This window comes from Myripristis murdjan, chromosome 17 (assembly GCF_902150065.1).
Source record: "Myripristis murdjan chromosome 17, fMyrMur1.1, whole genome shotgun sequence".
Lineage (NCBI taxonomy): Eukaryota > Metazoa > Chordata > Actinopteri > Holocentriformes > Holocentridae > Myripristis > Myripristis murdjan.
In genome coordinates, this window is record NC_043996.1 from 17,250,443 (window position 1) to 17,265,240 (window position 14,798).

At 40.5% G+C, this 14,798-nt stretch overlaps 1 protein-coding gene across 1 annotated transcript; it reads right to left on the reverse strand.

Annotated features, from left to right (window-relative positions):
- Positions 1 to 3,088: 3,088 nt before the first annotated feature.
- fndc7a (fibronectin type III domain containing 7a) lies at positions 3,089 to 11,508 on the reverse strand. Its single transcript, XM_030074915.1, has 14 exons — positions 11,473 to 11,508; positions 10,933 to 10,951; positions 10,382 to 10,639; positions 9,921 to 10,226; positions 8,657 to 8,914; positions 8,318 to 8,569; positions 7,308 to 7,562; positions 6,891 to 7,148; positions 5,984 to 6,241; positions 5,387 to 5,641; positions 4,394 to 4,657; positions 4,212 to 4,241; positions 4,013 to 4,049; positions 3,089 to 3,340 (listed from the first exon to the last, which is right to left on the reverse strand). Exons 1-13 carry the CDS (start codon positions 11,506 to 11,508, stop codon positions 4,018 to 4,020), a joined length of 2,481 nt encoding a protein of 826 aa, XP_029930775.1. The 3' UTR covers positions 3,089 to 3,340; positions 4,013 to 4,017.
- Between the last annotated feature and the right edge of the window lie 3,290 nt (positions 11,509 to 14,798).

Consider the following 14,798-nt stretch of genomic DNA (forward strand, 5'->3'; position numbering starts at 1 on the left):
AATTCCCCACATCCCCCCACGCCATCCTCAAACTCAGCTTTTCCTTGATATTCCTGGAATATTATTTCCTTGATATTTCCAGAATATTATTTATAACTTTAATATTATGATTGATCTGTTTTGAAACAACTCCCTGTTGTATACTGTAGGTTGTGTAATAGAAAGAGTTTTTTTTTTTCTTACTATATACAGTATTTCTTAAATTGCTTTGGCCTCCTAGTATAGGAACCTGATTTTCCTGCTGTAAGATAATATCTGTTTGTCGTATGACACCGAATGATTAAAAAAGAGGACATGTCGAAATGAATCCCCCTTCCTGGATGCTACTTCCTTTCCAGACTGATGACAGAAGTTTTCTTGGAAGTGCTCTGTCACTAGACATTGCAGTTGCTGCCTGATTAACACATAGACCAAGTGGCTGATGGGGTCATTATTTATGAGACTGGCTATTTGGCTGTAATGCTTTGGGGGGTTTTTTGGCTTGCAATGAGAAGTCTGAAAAAAATTGCTGCTCTACTCTCAGTAATAAAACAACTTCATATCTTGGAAACTTCATTTTTCCAACAGCTTTTCTCGCTGAAGGTTTTGAGCCACGCTTACCACCAATTTACACATATTAGTTATTGGCATGCCAAGGATTTTACGATGTTTTTCTGATAAGATTACTCAGAATAATTTCATACTAAAATATATATATATATATATAATGAATATAAAATAAACAAATATAAAAAAAAGACCTCTCTATATACTCTAAATACACTGTTTTTTTTTTCTTTCTAATATCTTAATGTAGTATCATGCTGCAGGAGAAATCAATACCAATAATTAAAGGGGAGTGAGATAAAGTGGGATTAAACATGATCAAATAACATTTTTGAGAAAGATTTTTGTCATTGTGAAACAGTCTATAGGCTGTGATGTGTGTCCTTCAAGATATTTGCGAATTTCTTCTAATCTTTTTGTCTGTGTTATACAATAACGTGTTTTGTGATGGGGAATATGCCATCTGAATTAAAAAGATGACACAAAGAACATTTTAATCTGCTGTTGCTGTCTCAATCTCTTCTGGGACTAACTTGCTGGTTTGCTTGCTCCCCGGACCTCTACCAAAGAAGGTCACTGGTTTTATAATACATAATACAATCTAATTTGTACTACTGGTAGTAAAAGAAATAGAATCCACTGATGTGCTTGGACAAATTGGATCTGTTATCATTATATCTGAAACACTCCAAATGCCCAGGATAATCTTATGTCTTATGTCTTTATTTCCCTTTTCCTTAAATCATTAATTTATGACATTTGTTCACCTGATAAGGGATCAATCAAAGCCACACAGATTTTTTTTTTTTTTTTTTTTTTTTTTTTGTGACTCAAGCTATGCAAGTGGAACTCTAGAGGTTATTAACACAACCCAGAATGACAAAAACAACTAAAACTATACGTAAGTAAGTAAGTAAGTAAGTAAGTAAGTAAATAAATAAATAAATGACTACAGGGATTTTCTGCTCACAATCTATGCAACATCCCAATCATATTCCGGAATAGGTGTTATGTAAGTGAATGTGATAGCCTGTTGCGTCAAAGGAGAGCAGCTGACAATGGGTCTGCACCCCGGCCTCCTCTCTGGACCCTCCCTGGGTGTTTGTGTTTGTCTCTAAGGCGTATGAGGTATAGCAGAACGTCTCATTGTGAGAGCTCTGTGTTATGGCATGCAAATAATCACATTGAAATGTATCCTGCCAGGTGTCAAGTAGCTGGTGTCTGCAGCACACAGGACGCACAAGTTCCTAAGTGCATGATGTTTTATGCGTTTGCTCTTCATGATTTACCTCTGGGATCACTGACCACTATGCTGCTTTGTCAGGAGAGGTTATATAATATCTAGATTAATATAATCATAATCACGATCAAAACTTCACTTTATAGCACTGATTTGCTATGACTGAGTTTTTTTTCTATCACAGCATACAGACAACGTTTACTTTACACTGAAGTTTCCAACAGCCCTGCATGGTGTATGGTACATCATTTCATAAAAGCACACCTGTAGAGGTAGGTCTGAAGAAGTCATTTAAAGGATAAGGCCAATTTTGCAAGTCTAACCTGTTTGAGTGGAGAAAAAACGTCAGGGCCTGGTTTTATAAAGCCTTAAGTCTACATTAAGGAATGAGCAGAGGCCCCATGCTGAGGGATCTCAGGCTGCCCTTATAGGCTCAAAAAGGGTTAAAAGGTCAGAGGATTACAAATTCCTCCTATTTGCAGCTGCTACCCTAAAAAATAGTATTTAGTAGTGTTTTGAATTAGGATGATGATGCTTAATTAAGCTGTCCAAAAAGGAGAAGAAATTACAATTGCGTGAAATGTGTCTTTTATGGATTTCCTTCTGAGGTAATCTTGGATGATTGAATGTCCCTTGGGTATTTATTTAATCCCTGCACCCAGAAAAAAAAAAAGACATGGAAACTTGTGTCTGCTACATAACGAAGAGCCGTGCAAGATGATTGACACCACGCAGTGTGGTAATGCAAAAAGGATGGGCTTTATTGTTGTCATCAGTCAGCGAGGAGACATTGAACACAATGAACGTTGGGGTAACATTGAATCCATCTCCAGCAATCTGATCAGACGTATCATCCATAGGATCTGCCATGCATGACTCCAGGCACACATGATGGATACCTCCTGCTCCACTTTTACAGTAACCTACTTTACGCTCCATGACCACCTTAACAAGCCAGAGACACGCTCAGCAGTGACCGTATGGAGGTTTCCTACTTGGAGAACTCCTGATGGGTTTGATTTGTTTTTGAAAGATTACTGTCAGAAAGAAAAAAAAATGTGCAGGATCTGTATAGTTTTGGATCTTGTCTGTGTAGTGTCTACATCTGCTTTATTCAGTTTTACTAGATGGTCTTCCATTATAAGATGGAGCTACATCAAATCTTAGTCTCACTCTGATAAGGAAACTATAATGATTAAACATGCAGAGCTCAAAGTAAACAAACATAGCTTGCCATATAGAAATGTCACAAAATGGGCGATTTATTTTTTAGATATATTTGACTCAGGATATTACATATGGACCTACATTTGTGGTTTTGTTTTGTCCACAAGCCGCCTTCTACTTCTTCGTTTTATTGTTGTAGCTTGTTTCGGCATTATATTCATTTAGCAGAAACAATGTCATATTGCATCTAGTTTTTCTTGAAAACAACAGTAACAACAACACAGGTATTCCTAAACAAAAGACTGATATTTCATCTGGGGACATGGTATCTTCACAGTTGCCGTTGGAGTGTACATGATCCTGTGTCCATCAGGCGGAGGGGTTTCCCTGCAAGGCAACGGGGAGAGGTCACCGATTCTTGAACTTAAATGGTATCTCAGGTTTTTACAGGTATCTCGTCGTAGTTTCAGTATCACCTCGGTATAAAAATATTCTTTGTACAAATGGAAGTGTACACAGATGTGTCATGCTGAGTCATCTCACAGGTGCTAAACAGCTTACGAGAACTCATGTCTCATGCAATGTCAGATAAAGTAACATTCCTTGTGCCTGTGTCACATTTCGGTAGCACCTTTTTATCTTTGTTTACCCATTCTAGCTTTTCTTCCCCTACGTTCAATAAACACAAGACAGGGGAGGATCCCAGAGGTCCCACAGGTCCACAGGTAAAGCAAGAGATAGAAATCGGCCTCGGCTGTCCTTGTCTTTGCTCTGCCTTTCCTTATACACTCACACCTATTGTTGCCAGCGCTCTATAGACACAGACAATTTATGGATGCTTATGATGCTGTTACAAGATACTCTTCAAGCTGCGAAGCTACACAATGAGGACGGGTCCTGTGAAAGCACCTTTAAATCAGATTCTTTCACATCTTTCCAATCAGCATCATCATAAAGGCGGGCTTGTCCTCAGCTTGTTATGTAACAGGCCGGCCATGTCTCTCTGTCTTTTTTGGGTATTTTTTTTTAACCGTTAGGTGAAGATAAGAGATAACTTACCACTTTTAACCCACACTTCGCTTTCCCCTAAAAATCACTGAGGAAACAAAGGAGACAAGAGTTCAGTGCAGTAGTGGATCTTAATTTTCATCATGAATTAATTACTCAACTGCAGTCATGTTAACAAAATACAAACTGTAAACAGAGGAATGAAGAGGACAATTAAAAGGAGAGTCATTCATTGCAACAGGATACTTACCCAGACCAGCATTATTCCCTGGGCAGGGTACTGTGAATATGTGAAGAAGATTGCACAGATGTTACCACAAATCTCTGTATTGTACACGTAACAGCAGACTCCACACACAAAATTGAATGCCTATCTTATTCTAATGATTTTAGACACTGAGTAACTGTACCTCTGTCCCGTTCACTACTTACCAGAGTACATCCTACGCGGACAGAAGCTGATTTTGCTCCCATCCCATCCCACTGGTGCCACCACTACTGTGTAGACGTCCCCACATCTGACCTGAACGTCGCAGGAGTTTCTGCCATTAGTTGCGGTACAAGTGCTATTAGAGGCCGCCCCATACACGTCCACTGTGTGTTTCTGGGTCGGAGAGGAGCCCGAGGAGCGCCAAAACACTCTCATGGAGTTATTGGACACCCGATAGAGCTTGACAGCTGTCGGACAGCAAGCACCTACAAGGTGGAGTGGAGTCAGGCAGATGGTGGGTTGAGCGTGTGTGAGTGTGTGTGTGATTTGTGTCATCATGGCTGCTATGTTCTACAGAACCCCACTGAGGTCACGTGGCATAAAAAACAGAATTTAAAACAACGGTACCCTATTTACGGTTAGAATCAGAATCAACTTCAATGGCAGCCTGTGCTTATGCATAAGCATTCTCACTCTAGTCTATCTATCTATTCATTAATCTAGCTATACACATGTATATACAAAAATAAATAAATAAATAAACAAAATAAAATTCACACAAGTATTAGGCCTACAAATCCATACCCCCACATAGAAGCTGGATAATGAAAAGAATTTATATGCACTGAACATAAGCACAAACATATAACATTAGCATTAAATATATCTTTAAATCTAGATCAATTAGATTTAGCTATCTGATGCTATATCACTTTCTGACTTTGAATTGTGATTCAGAATCTGAGGGTACCATTTACAAATCTGAGGGTACAGTTTTCCCTTAAAAACTGAGTTGTAACTTGAAGGTACGGTTCATGAATCTGTGCATATCAATTTGTAAAGTGAGCGTTTGCACATGGATTGAGTTATTTTCTGTGTGACCTCAATTCACTGGCCAACTATCCCAAGACTTTCCGCCTCCACCCCTCCCCTTACACCCTCAAATTGTCATCCTGTATGTGTATTTATGTGTGTATGTGTGTGTTTGTCCTCACTGGATGAGAATCCATGGTAGTTGCACTGGGACTTGTGCCCCGTGCTGCTGATGGCCTCTAAGCTCACGCTGTAGTTGGTGCCACAGATGATGCATCCCATCTGGCAGTGTGTGTCCAGGGTGTGGCACTTGGCGTGTCCCCGTGGGGACGTCAAGGCTGTAATGTAGGAGCGTGCACCGAAGCCAGGTGACCAGGACACGTTGGACATCGCCTGGGTAACCTGTGTCACGTTCAGAGACGTGGGACAGCAGGGACCTTGAGGAGAATGAGCACAGAGAGTCCATAATGTAGCAAACAGCTTTATGATATTTTATTGTTTTGAATCTAGTGTCATTTTCTTGATACGAGTAGACTGATCCATGTTATTCTGCCTTGTTTCAATGTATTTTTCCCAGAAAAAATCGAGACACAAGTGAACCTGCACTGGAAACAGGTGTAAATATCTCATCCTGATGGCAGATTTTTTTTTTTCTTTTTTTTTTTTTTTTTTAAGAAAAATAAGATGTGAAGACTGAACATGAGATTAAATGACATGAAGTAAGTCACACTATGCCGTGGTAACCAGCCATATTGTCTTGCTGATGCCCTGCACTGTACCTGTCTCTAAAGGTATGCTGTAGCTGGGCAAGCTTCTCCCTTGGGCTGTGGTGGCGACTGCCGTGACCTCATACGTCATTCCGCAGGGCAGTTGAGTGAGGTCACAGGAGTTGGACTGTGTGTGACAGGTGTGTCTGTCGGTGCGTCCAACGGCGCTGACAGTGTAATTTGTGTTGGGGGTGTTGGGGGTTGTGATGAGCACTCTGACTGTGGAGTCGTCGATTTGCGTCACATTCACGATCTTTGGTGAGCACGGAGCTGCAGTGGGACATGAAGGAAATGGAGTTGTCACAGTGAAAATACTGTGGGTGAACTATCAAAAATGATGGTAATGTGAAACAGAATAACATCTCACCTGTTTGACATGGTGTGTATGTCTGCATGTTATATGTTTTACTATGCTATGGAAGTTTTCATTGGCCTTTGGACTTTTTCAACTCCACCGCTTCCATGGGTGGATTTGCCATTGCCAACTTTATTTTTGTGTTTCCCAAAATACCAAACATGTCCTGCTTAATTAGAGGAAATGTATATAAGATGAAGCATGAGACATCTAAATATTTTCTTGATGTAATGGTGCAGCAATAAAACAATGGCACCTTGCTTTTGAATATTTCAGCTGATATATAATAGTATAGTAATATAATAGTAAGCGAGGTGTTGCCGGCAGATTGTCATATCATTTGGAATATCTTTCTGCCTCTGAAGCTGAAGGGAAATTTAAAGGAAACAGGAATCCAAGGACAATCCACATGTTTCACAAATCTGTCACCAGCATTTGTGCTTTGTAAACTCAAACCTAGATGGTGAATTATTTGTGAAACATTTGTAGATGCACGTGGATTGTCTTCTGTGGCTTACAGTTTTTAAAGTCCAATCGAAACTTCCACACTAGTCAAGATGTTACCTGTTTTGTGTGTGTGTGGGCTGCACGTGCGGTTGCAGCCCCGTATCTCGCTGCAAGGTGTGACCACCACAGAATAAACTGTGTCGCACATCAGGTCTGACAGCGCGCACAACGGTGCCGTGTCATTACAGTGGATGACATCATCAGTCTCCGTGGCTGTTGTTTCATACAGCTCCGCCCCTCGCACCGGAGACCACATGATCTCTAGGGTCTCCGTGGAAACCAGCTCTACGGAAACATCATCTGGGCAGCAAGGAACTGGGAAGATGAGGTGTTGGAAAGAAATAGGAATGTTAGTGAAAAGTAAAACTGTACAATGTGTATGTGTGTGTGTGTATGTGTGTGTGTGTGTGTGTGTGTGTGTGTGTGTGTGTGTGTGTGTGTGTGTGTGTGTGTGCATCCACATGGTGGTCCTACTGGTGGTGTAGTTGACCACGAGTCCCTGAGGGCTGGAGCCGGCATGGTTGTTGGCGAAGACGGTGGTCAGGTAGGTATAGCCGCACACGCAGTCAAACTGGCAGGTGGTGGTGGTGGTGTTACACTGGTTCTCAGCCCCATCATCCCTCTTAATGTAGGCCACGTACCGCTCCGTGAGCGGCACCTCAGTCCACATCACCCGGCAGCTGCCTGCCTCGTGCTCTTCAATCCACACCCTCTCTGGGGGACATGGGACTGAGAGAGAGAGAGAGAGAGAGAGAGAGAGAGAGAGAGAGAGAGAGAGAGAGAGAGAATGGTGCAGAAAATGAACAATGCAGGTTCAGTCTGGAGATTCCTCAGGTGCTGAAAGCTTGTAGGTCGACTCAGTGGCGCGCTTTTCAGAATCAAGCAGTCATCATCTCTCCTACTAAATTCAAATCCTTTTAAAAGACACATCACTGTACCTTCATGGGTTGTTTTCTAGCAGCCCATGATTCTATTCTTTGCCTTATTGAAACTAGTGGTGCTCCGTCCTGAAAGAGGAGTTGACTGTGGGTGTATGGACCCACTTTGTAAAAAAAAATGCAATTGAATACTTTGTTGCCCTACATATTAATGTATTATTGCTGTCTAGATAATAAAAAAGACTTTAGACTTTTGGAGGGCTGAATTTGTCTCAAGCTGCTGTTGCACGGTTGTTCATTGCATTTTTGTTGTATTTTTGTTGTTATTTTCTGTTAAAACAGTACATCAAAGCATTGTGGATTACAGCACTTTTAATTATGTAAAATAAAACTGATTGACTCTTAAATTAGTCGATGTGTGGACTGTGACCTACACACTACATAAAAACCACGTAACCTACATTTTAAAAAATCCTGTGAACTCAGAAGCTAGGCCAGCTGAGAACCACTGATTTACATGAATCAACTAATAAATACATTACACATTATACATCATTGTTCACCAAATGCGCCCAGTTGTCTGTGTGTTGTGTTTAATATACCCACATGTAATGTAGTCTTGTGGCTGCGAGGGACGGCTGGGTCCAGCTTTGTTATAGGCAGTGACAGAGACAGTTTGATTCTGTCCACACTCCATAGGCTTGATGACACAGTGTTGCTCTCCTGAGGAACAGTTTTGGCCGTTACTGGACCAGGCTGTGTAGTTCTGGGCTCCTTGGACATCCTGCCAGTATACAGCGAGGCCTACAGACCGACCCTGGGTCATAAAGGTATGCACTGGATCGGGACTCATTGGGCCTGGAGAGTGAAAGATGAGAGGGCTGATAGGACTTCTGTTTTACAGAAGTTACAAAAGTCACCAAAGACAACTTTTGTCATGCTTACGTGTAATCTGGCAGGCATTGAAGACGTCCCCAGCACGACCCAGAGCATCCCAGGCTGTGATCTTGAAGCAGTAGGTCATCCCTCCCTCAAGGCCCTCAAACTTCATCATGTGCTCGGTGATGTTATGTGTGTGGCGGGCGTCAGAGCCCTGTCTGATGATGGACAAGGTGTAGTTGACAGCGTGCTCCACGGGAGACCAGGACACGAAGATGGTGTTGTTGCTTGGAGAGGTGGTGTTCAACCTAGGGGCCACCACCACTACAGACAGAGATAAAGGATAAAGAAATAAAGAGTAGGAAGATGCTTATTGTGGTGGAGTTGGACAGATGATGGAAAAATCTGAAAGTTTTTTTTTTGTTTTTTTTTGAAAGAGGTGTAATATGGAATTGATTTCCCTGTGATTATGTTACATTCACTTCTCCTTCAGGAGGGGAGAGAACCCAGTTCTCATGGTTTCTCTTTTCATATTCAGATAATGGTAAAGTGCAGAGGGATGGATACAGTTTCCATCCTACTGTGCTTGCTGCATTGAGTAGAGGCATTGTTACAATAGGCCAGTGAAATGACATGCCGTTACAGCCGCCGAAGTGAGATAACCAGCTATTGTCCTACAGGAACAACAGAAAGGCTGTGTTTCACTCTTCATACACTGATCACCGTCTTAAGTAAACAGCTTTTAATTTGTGGCGTCTGGACCAGTGAAAGTGGAGGCAGAAGATCAGTGTGTAGTCTATTCTTACATATCCTAGATTGTTGGCATTATTGTTGTTTCCAGAGTAGACACACATGAATGCGTCATTACGTCGAGTCGTGACAGTAGTGTAATCAGACGTATAGCTCAAGAACTTTATAGCCAATCAATCTGCCACTAAAAGGCTTAATCAACCCTGCCTTCTATTGGTGGGTTCCTCATTGCTGGGTTCCTCACTGATGTTAGATTCCAGTGAAGATTTCCAAAGATTGATGCCCGAGACATCAACATATTTTCTATTTGATGTAATGGCAATAGCAATGTCATCTTGAGTGTGAATATTTCACTGAATATAAGCATGATGCAGGTTCAATTAAGTGTTGCAGCAGGCATATGCAGAATATGTATATGACACTGTGGAACAATATGGGAATTTTTTTTTCTTCTGTCTTTAAAGATCTACTTAAGGGATTTAATAGAGCTCAGGTGGTCAAGGAAGGCACCACTTCACATGCACAGTCTCAGTGTGCAGCTAGGTATTGTCGATTCAGTTCTGAGTGTGATCACCCCTACCTGTCCGGGCCTGGACGGGGTACGAAGGCTGGCTCCTCCTCTTGTTGTAGTCGTCGTCAGGGTTGACGGGGTCGGTGCAATTCCTGGTGGACCTGACGGAGATGACGCTGAGGCTGTACTCTGTGTAGGGCTGGAGGTCCACCACTGTGCCCGGTGAGCTTGCCACACAGGTCTCCGAGAAGAAATCTCCATCGTCCGTCTCTGCCCTCAGGATGTAGCTGGTTGCCCCGGAAACCTCAGTGAACTCCACAGTGATGCTGTCGCTCTGTTTGGAGTAGGCCTGCTCAATGGAGGGCACCTCAGGGGCTGGAGGACAGGGGACAAGAAGACAGTCCAGTAGACACAAACAAAAATCAAGGACGTTTTATCACATGATCAATTAGCTAAAACCCCAAAAATCCTTGATGGATCAGGGTATGACTGCTTGGAGTCAAAGTTTCATCCATTGATTTGTTACTGACCTGTTGTCTCCTCAGTGTTTGCGAAACTGAGGACTTCGAAAGTGTTACTCATGGCCTCAACCTGTATCCTGTACACTGTGTTTGGTGAGAGGAACTTGACCGAGCCCATCACCGTGTTTTCACCAAACTCGGCAAAGACAGACGTCTCAGGAGAGTTCATCGGAGTCGCTGTGATCTTGTAGAACTTGGCATCAGACTGTTTGGTCCACTGCACTGTTATACTCTTAGAAGTCGCCATAAACACTGAGATGGTGATGTCTGCTCGAAAAACATAAGAAACAAATGTTGGGGAAAAAGCATTTCTAGAAGCATGCGTGTGGTATCACGACACACATACAACACATATTTTCATATATCATCCGAGGTGAAATAGACTTCAGGATGAGGTATGCAAGCAGAAGCCGGTTTTAGAATCTGTGATTCAATTTCATTTTCAAAATATGAATAATCTCAGTATGTCTCTAAAGGTCATATCTGGAAAGGTTGAATTCCAAACGGAGGCATATATCATATCCAGTTTCTATGTGTTTAGGTAAAAGAAGCTCATTTACCTGCTTGAGCAGCACATATCTGAAAATGAAATAAAAAACATGGTTAATTAATGGATGAAAAGAAGAAATTCCTCAAAGAAAAATGACAGGAAATGCTGCATTTGTCAAGACAAGGACATCATTCCAAGGGTAGCGAGCTATTTCACATTATATCCTGAGGCAAATTGTTCCCTGTATCATATTCTCAGAGCACGAGAGGCGGCAGGCTGCACATTACCTTCACTCAACACAGATTTCAGAACTGGTCAGTGCAGGTATTTCTTTCAGGTTGGGATGAATTTGTCTATTGAGCTAAGGCTGAGCATGCCACACGTACTTGCTGAAAGCAGTGATACTCAAAAGAGCCTGTGTTCATATGTTTCAAAAGTCCTCTCCCTATAAATGAATATGTCCTTGTACGTATAAAACAAGAGCCATATTAATGAAAATAAATGGGCTGACTGTAGTACGTTCATTTGTTAAAACTGTTGTTTGTGGTACATTCTTGTTAAAAGATTTGGGATAAAATGATCATACCATGAGAAAACGATATCCCCTTACCTGTGTTAAACCCAATAAAAGCAAAATCCTCAGCATCTTTAAATGTGTTGCTCCCATGCTGTCAGTGTTGGCTGTGGCGAGTCACTGCCTGGAGGCTAGATGTGTGAGATTATTTGACAATGTCTACAGGGTAGCAGTTTGAGCTTAAATTTTACCTTTTTTTTTCTTTCAGATAAACCGACAGATCCTTTATTGTTTCAGCGAATACCAAAGAGCCCAGAGGCTTTAACTCCTCCCCTTGGGGTGCTTGGGTGGCCTATCAGAGCAAGAGGAGGAAACTCACAGGTAAGGATGTAGACAGATACACTTGGGCACATATTACTAACCTTTTTTGTTTGTACAACCATAATACAAATCGTTATGTGTATTTTTAGGGGATGTTATTTTTAGTAAAATAGAGTCAAACTAAAATTTTGAAGTCTTGATTGTTGTATTTCCACCAAAGAGAAATGGGCAGTCTCACTGTTTACATAAAGTGTCAGTGTATTTAGGTAAAAGGAGCTCATTTACCATTTTAAGCAGCACATAATCTGAAAATGAAATTAAAAAAATAGCTAATTAATGAATGAAAAAAGGAAATTTCTTGATGAAAAACCACAGGCAGTACTGTATTTTCAAGATAAGGACATCATTCCAACGGTAGCAAACTATTTTAATAGTGCATCATAGTGAATATGTTGTATGATACAAATGATGACCTATTTTTGTACCTTTTATGACTGGAAGAGACATGAAAGGTTTTGTCCACTTTATATTTGAGTTTTCCTGGCTAAACAAAGATATTTTATAATAGACAATGCCGCTTTTCAATCAGTTAGTTATTTTTCCCCTCATCTTGCTAACAGGTCGGCAAACAGCACCTTGTGTGAGTGTTATGAAGTCTAGCATTTGCTGCTGATAGTGTATCATTTGCATTTGATGACAGCTGTGTGCATGTCCTCGAATTTACACTGCCAGTCATTTACCCTGACACAGATATTGTATAAATGTGCCCACTAAGCCAGCTGAGGTTAATCCTCTCTTTCTTGACAGCACTTCAGTATCAGTTTACAAATTAAAAGCAGCAGTAACACAGAAATGACATTATATGAATGACAAAACAAATGTCCTTATAGGAAGTTATGTAACCATGAAAAAAAAAATTCAGTACATTTGGATAGCTGTAATCCGATATGATATACTGCAAGGAACTTTAGAGAATAATGAGCAGTATGTTGTGAGCCGTTTTGGAAAACTGACAAAGGCGCCTCCTCCGTGCTGTTGAATAATAACGTTGGAACAATATCTTCCCCAGTGGCTGTGTGTCTGTGCATCATGTCTTTACAATAAAGATGGGCAGGGAGGATCCCTGAGGACCAGCTGCAGCCAAATGTCCTCTCTGAATAAAGGCCAAGAGGAAAGAACTGATCAAATTCAGGATGGCACCGCTTAGATAATCTCTTTTATGATCAAAAACCAGTCAGTCACCTTTTGTGTGCAGATATTACCCCAGTGTATGCACTAAACAGGGGAAATAATTTAGATTTTCAAAAGTGTCCAAACTCTGAGACTCTGTTGAGATAGAGTTGAGATTGAGATGCTTTATAACACCAGGGCAAAAAGCTAGAAGATCATTATTCTTTCAAAACTCTTGTTGATGCTACACAACAAATATTCTAAAGTGTCTATCCAGAAAGTTGATATGGCTGTGGAGCATGAAAGTGATAAATAAAGGCTGATGTTTGTGGACAAGGGCTGGGCAATATATCTATATTATATCAATATTGTGATATGAGACTAGATATTGCCTGGGATTTTGGATATTGTAATATCATAATATGGTGTAAGTGTTGTTTTTTCCTGGTTTTAAAGGCCAATTTACAGTCGGTTGATATAATTTTCTGGACTTAGACTGATCTCAGGTCTATTATTTGCCTTTATCCACTGTATTATATAGGCATTACTGATTATTATTGTTATTATTATTATTTAAATCAAAAATGTCATTGTGTTTTGTGAGAGCGGCAATAGTCATCCCCATAATATCATCACAATGTCTATATCAAGGTATTTTGTCAAAAGTATAGTGATGTTTGATTTTATGCTCATCACCCAGCCCGATTGTGGACCTGTTAAAACACTAGACTGATGCTGATTGTAATATTGAGAGTTAAATTAACACTGATGGCTTCACAGTGTGAGCAATATAAGGTATACACCTAAATGATAAAACATCAGCATTTACAGTGTCATTATTTTAAGTTTTAGTTACAAGTTCAGGGCATTTTAGAGCAAAAAAGGGCGTGACCATTTGAAAACTGTTTTCAATCCATTTATTAATAGGTTCATTATGAACACACCATTATTTACCAACTGGACAGTCACTCTTTTTCTCTGAGAAATACAAGAGGGCCAGTATTATTCCAAGGTAATCCGAGGACAATGTGTTCATGCTTTTGTCCTGTCTCATTTAGGTCACTGTAACTGGCTTAACAGCTTGTAAAAAAAAAAAAAGAGAGAGAGAGAGAGAGACACTGTAAGATTCTTGGCTGTTACCTGTATCTTAGAATGTCTGCATTTTGAGTTTGGAATTGTCTTTTTTTTTTTTTTTTTTTTTTTTTTTTTTACATTTTCCCTTCAGATATTTTTTTTTTCTCCATATCTGGGTCTGAAGGCATAATAACTCAAAACTGGGCCCACTGCTTCATGGAAGTGAACTTGGGGGTCCAGTCAGAACATGACATTTTTTGAAAACCCTTGAGCTATTCAGTTCATCCTGAGATCCTCACAAAGCCTGTCAGTCTAAAAATATGGTGAAATTTATACCCTAACATTTACAAACTCACGTTGCATATATTTGCAAACACCTTTGCAGAGTTAAAGCAAAGTTGAGGATAAAGAGTTATAATCTAATTGCATGTAGAATATAGTCATTACTGTGGTGCCACAATGAAGATTTTTATTACCACTGTTTGCAAATTCCAAGTTTGATAAGGGAAATTTAATTAAGGGAAAATGAATGTCACTCCAGTCCTTATTCCTTACCACCCCCCGCCCCCCATCTTTTCTGTCTTTCAAATGTATTTATTTAGTTTTTAAACCACTAAGATGCATAACAATGATCATTATCAGTAATGGTAACGATGAATGAAGAAATGGCAGTCAGCTGACTGTCTGTGAGAAGTGCATTACCGGGCCTTTTTCATGTTTCTAAGTTTCTGCACCTGTTACCTGGTGGGTGGGACCTTCTCCTACTGTTGTAATCACTGTCTCGGCCACAAAGGACACCATTAGCACTTCCTCTGACACCGGTGTTTTCTCTTTTATCTGGACTTCAAAGATAATGG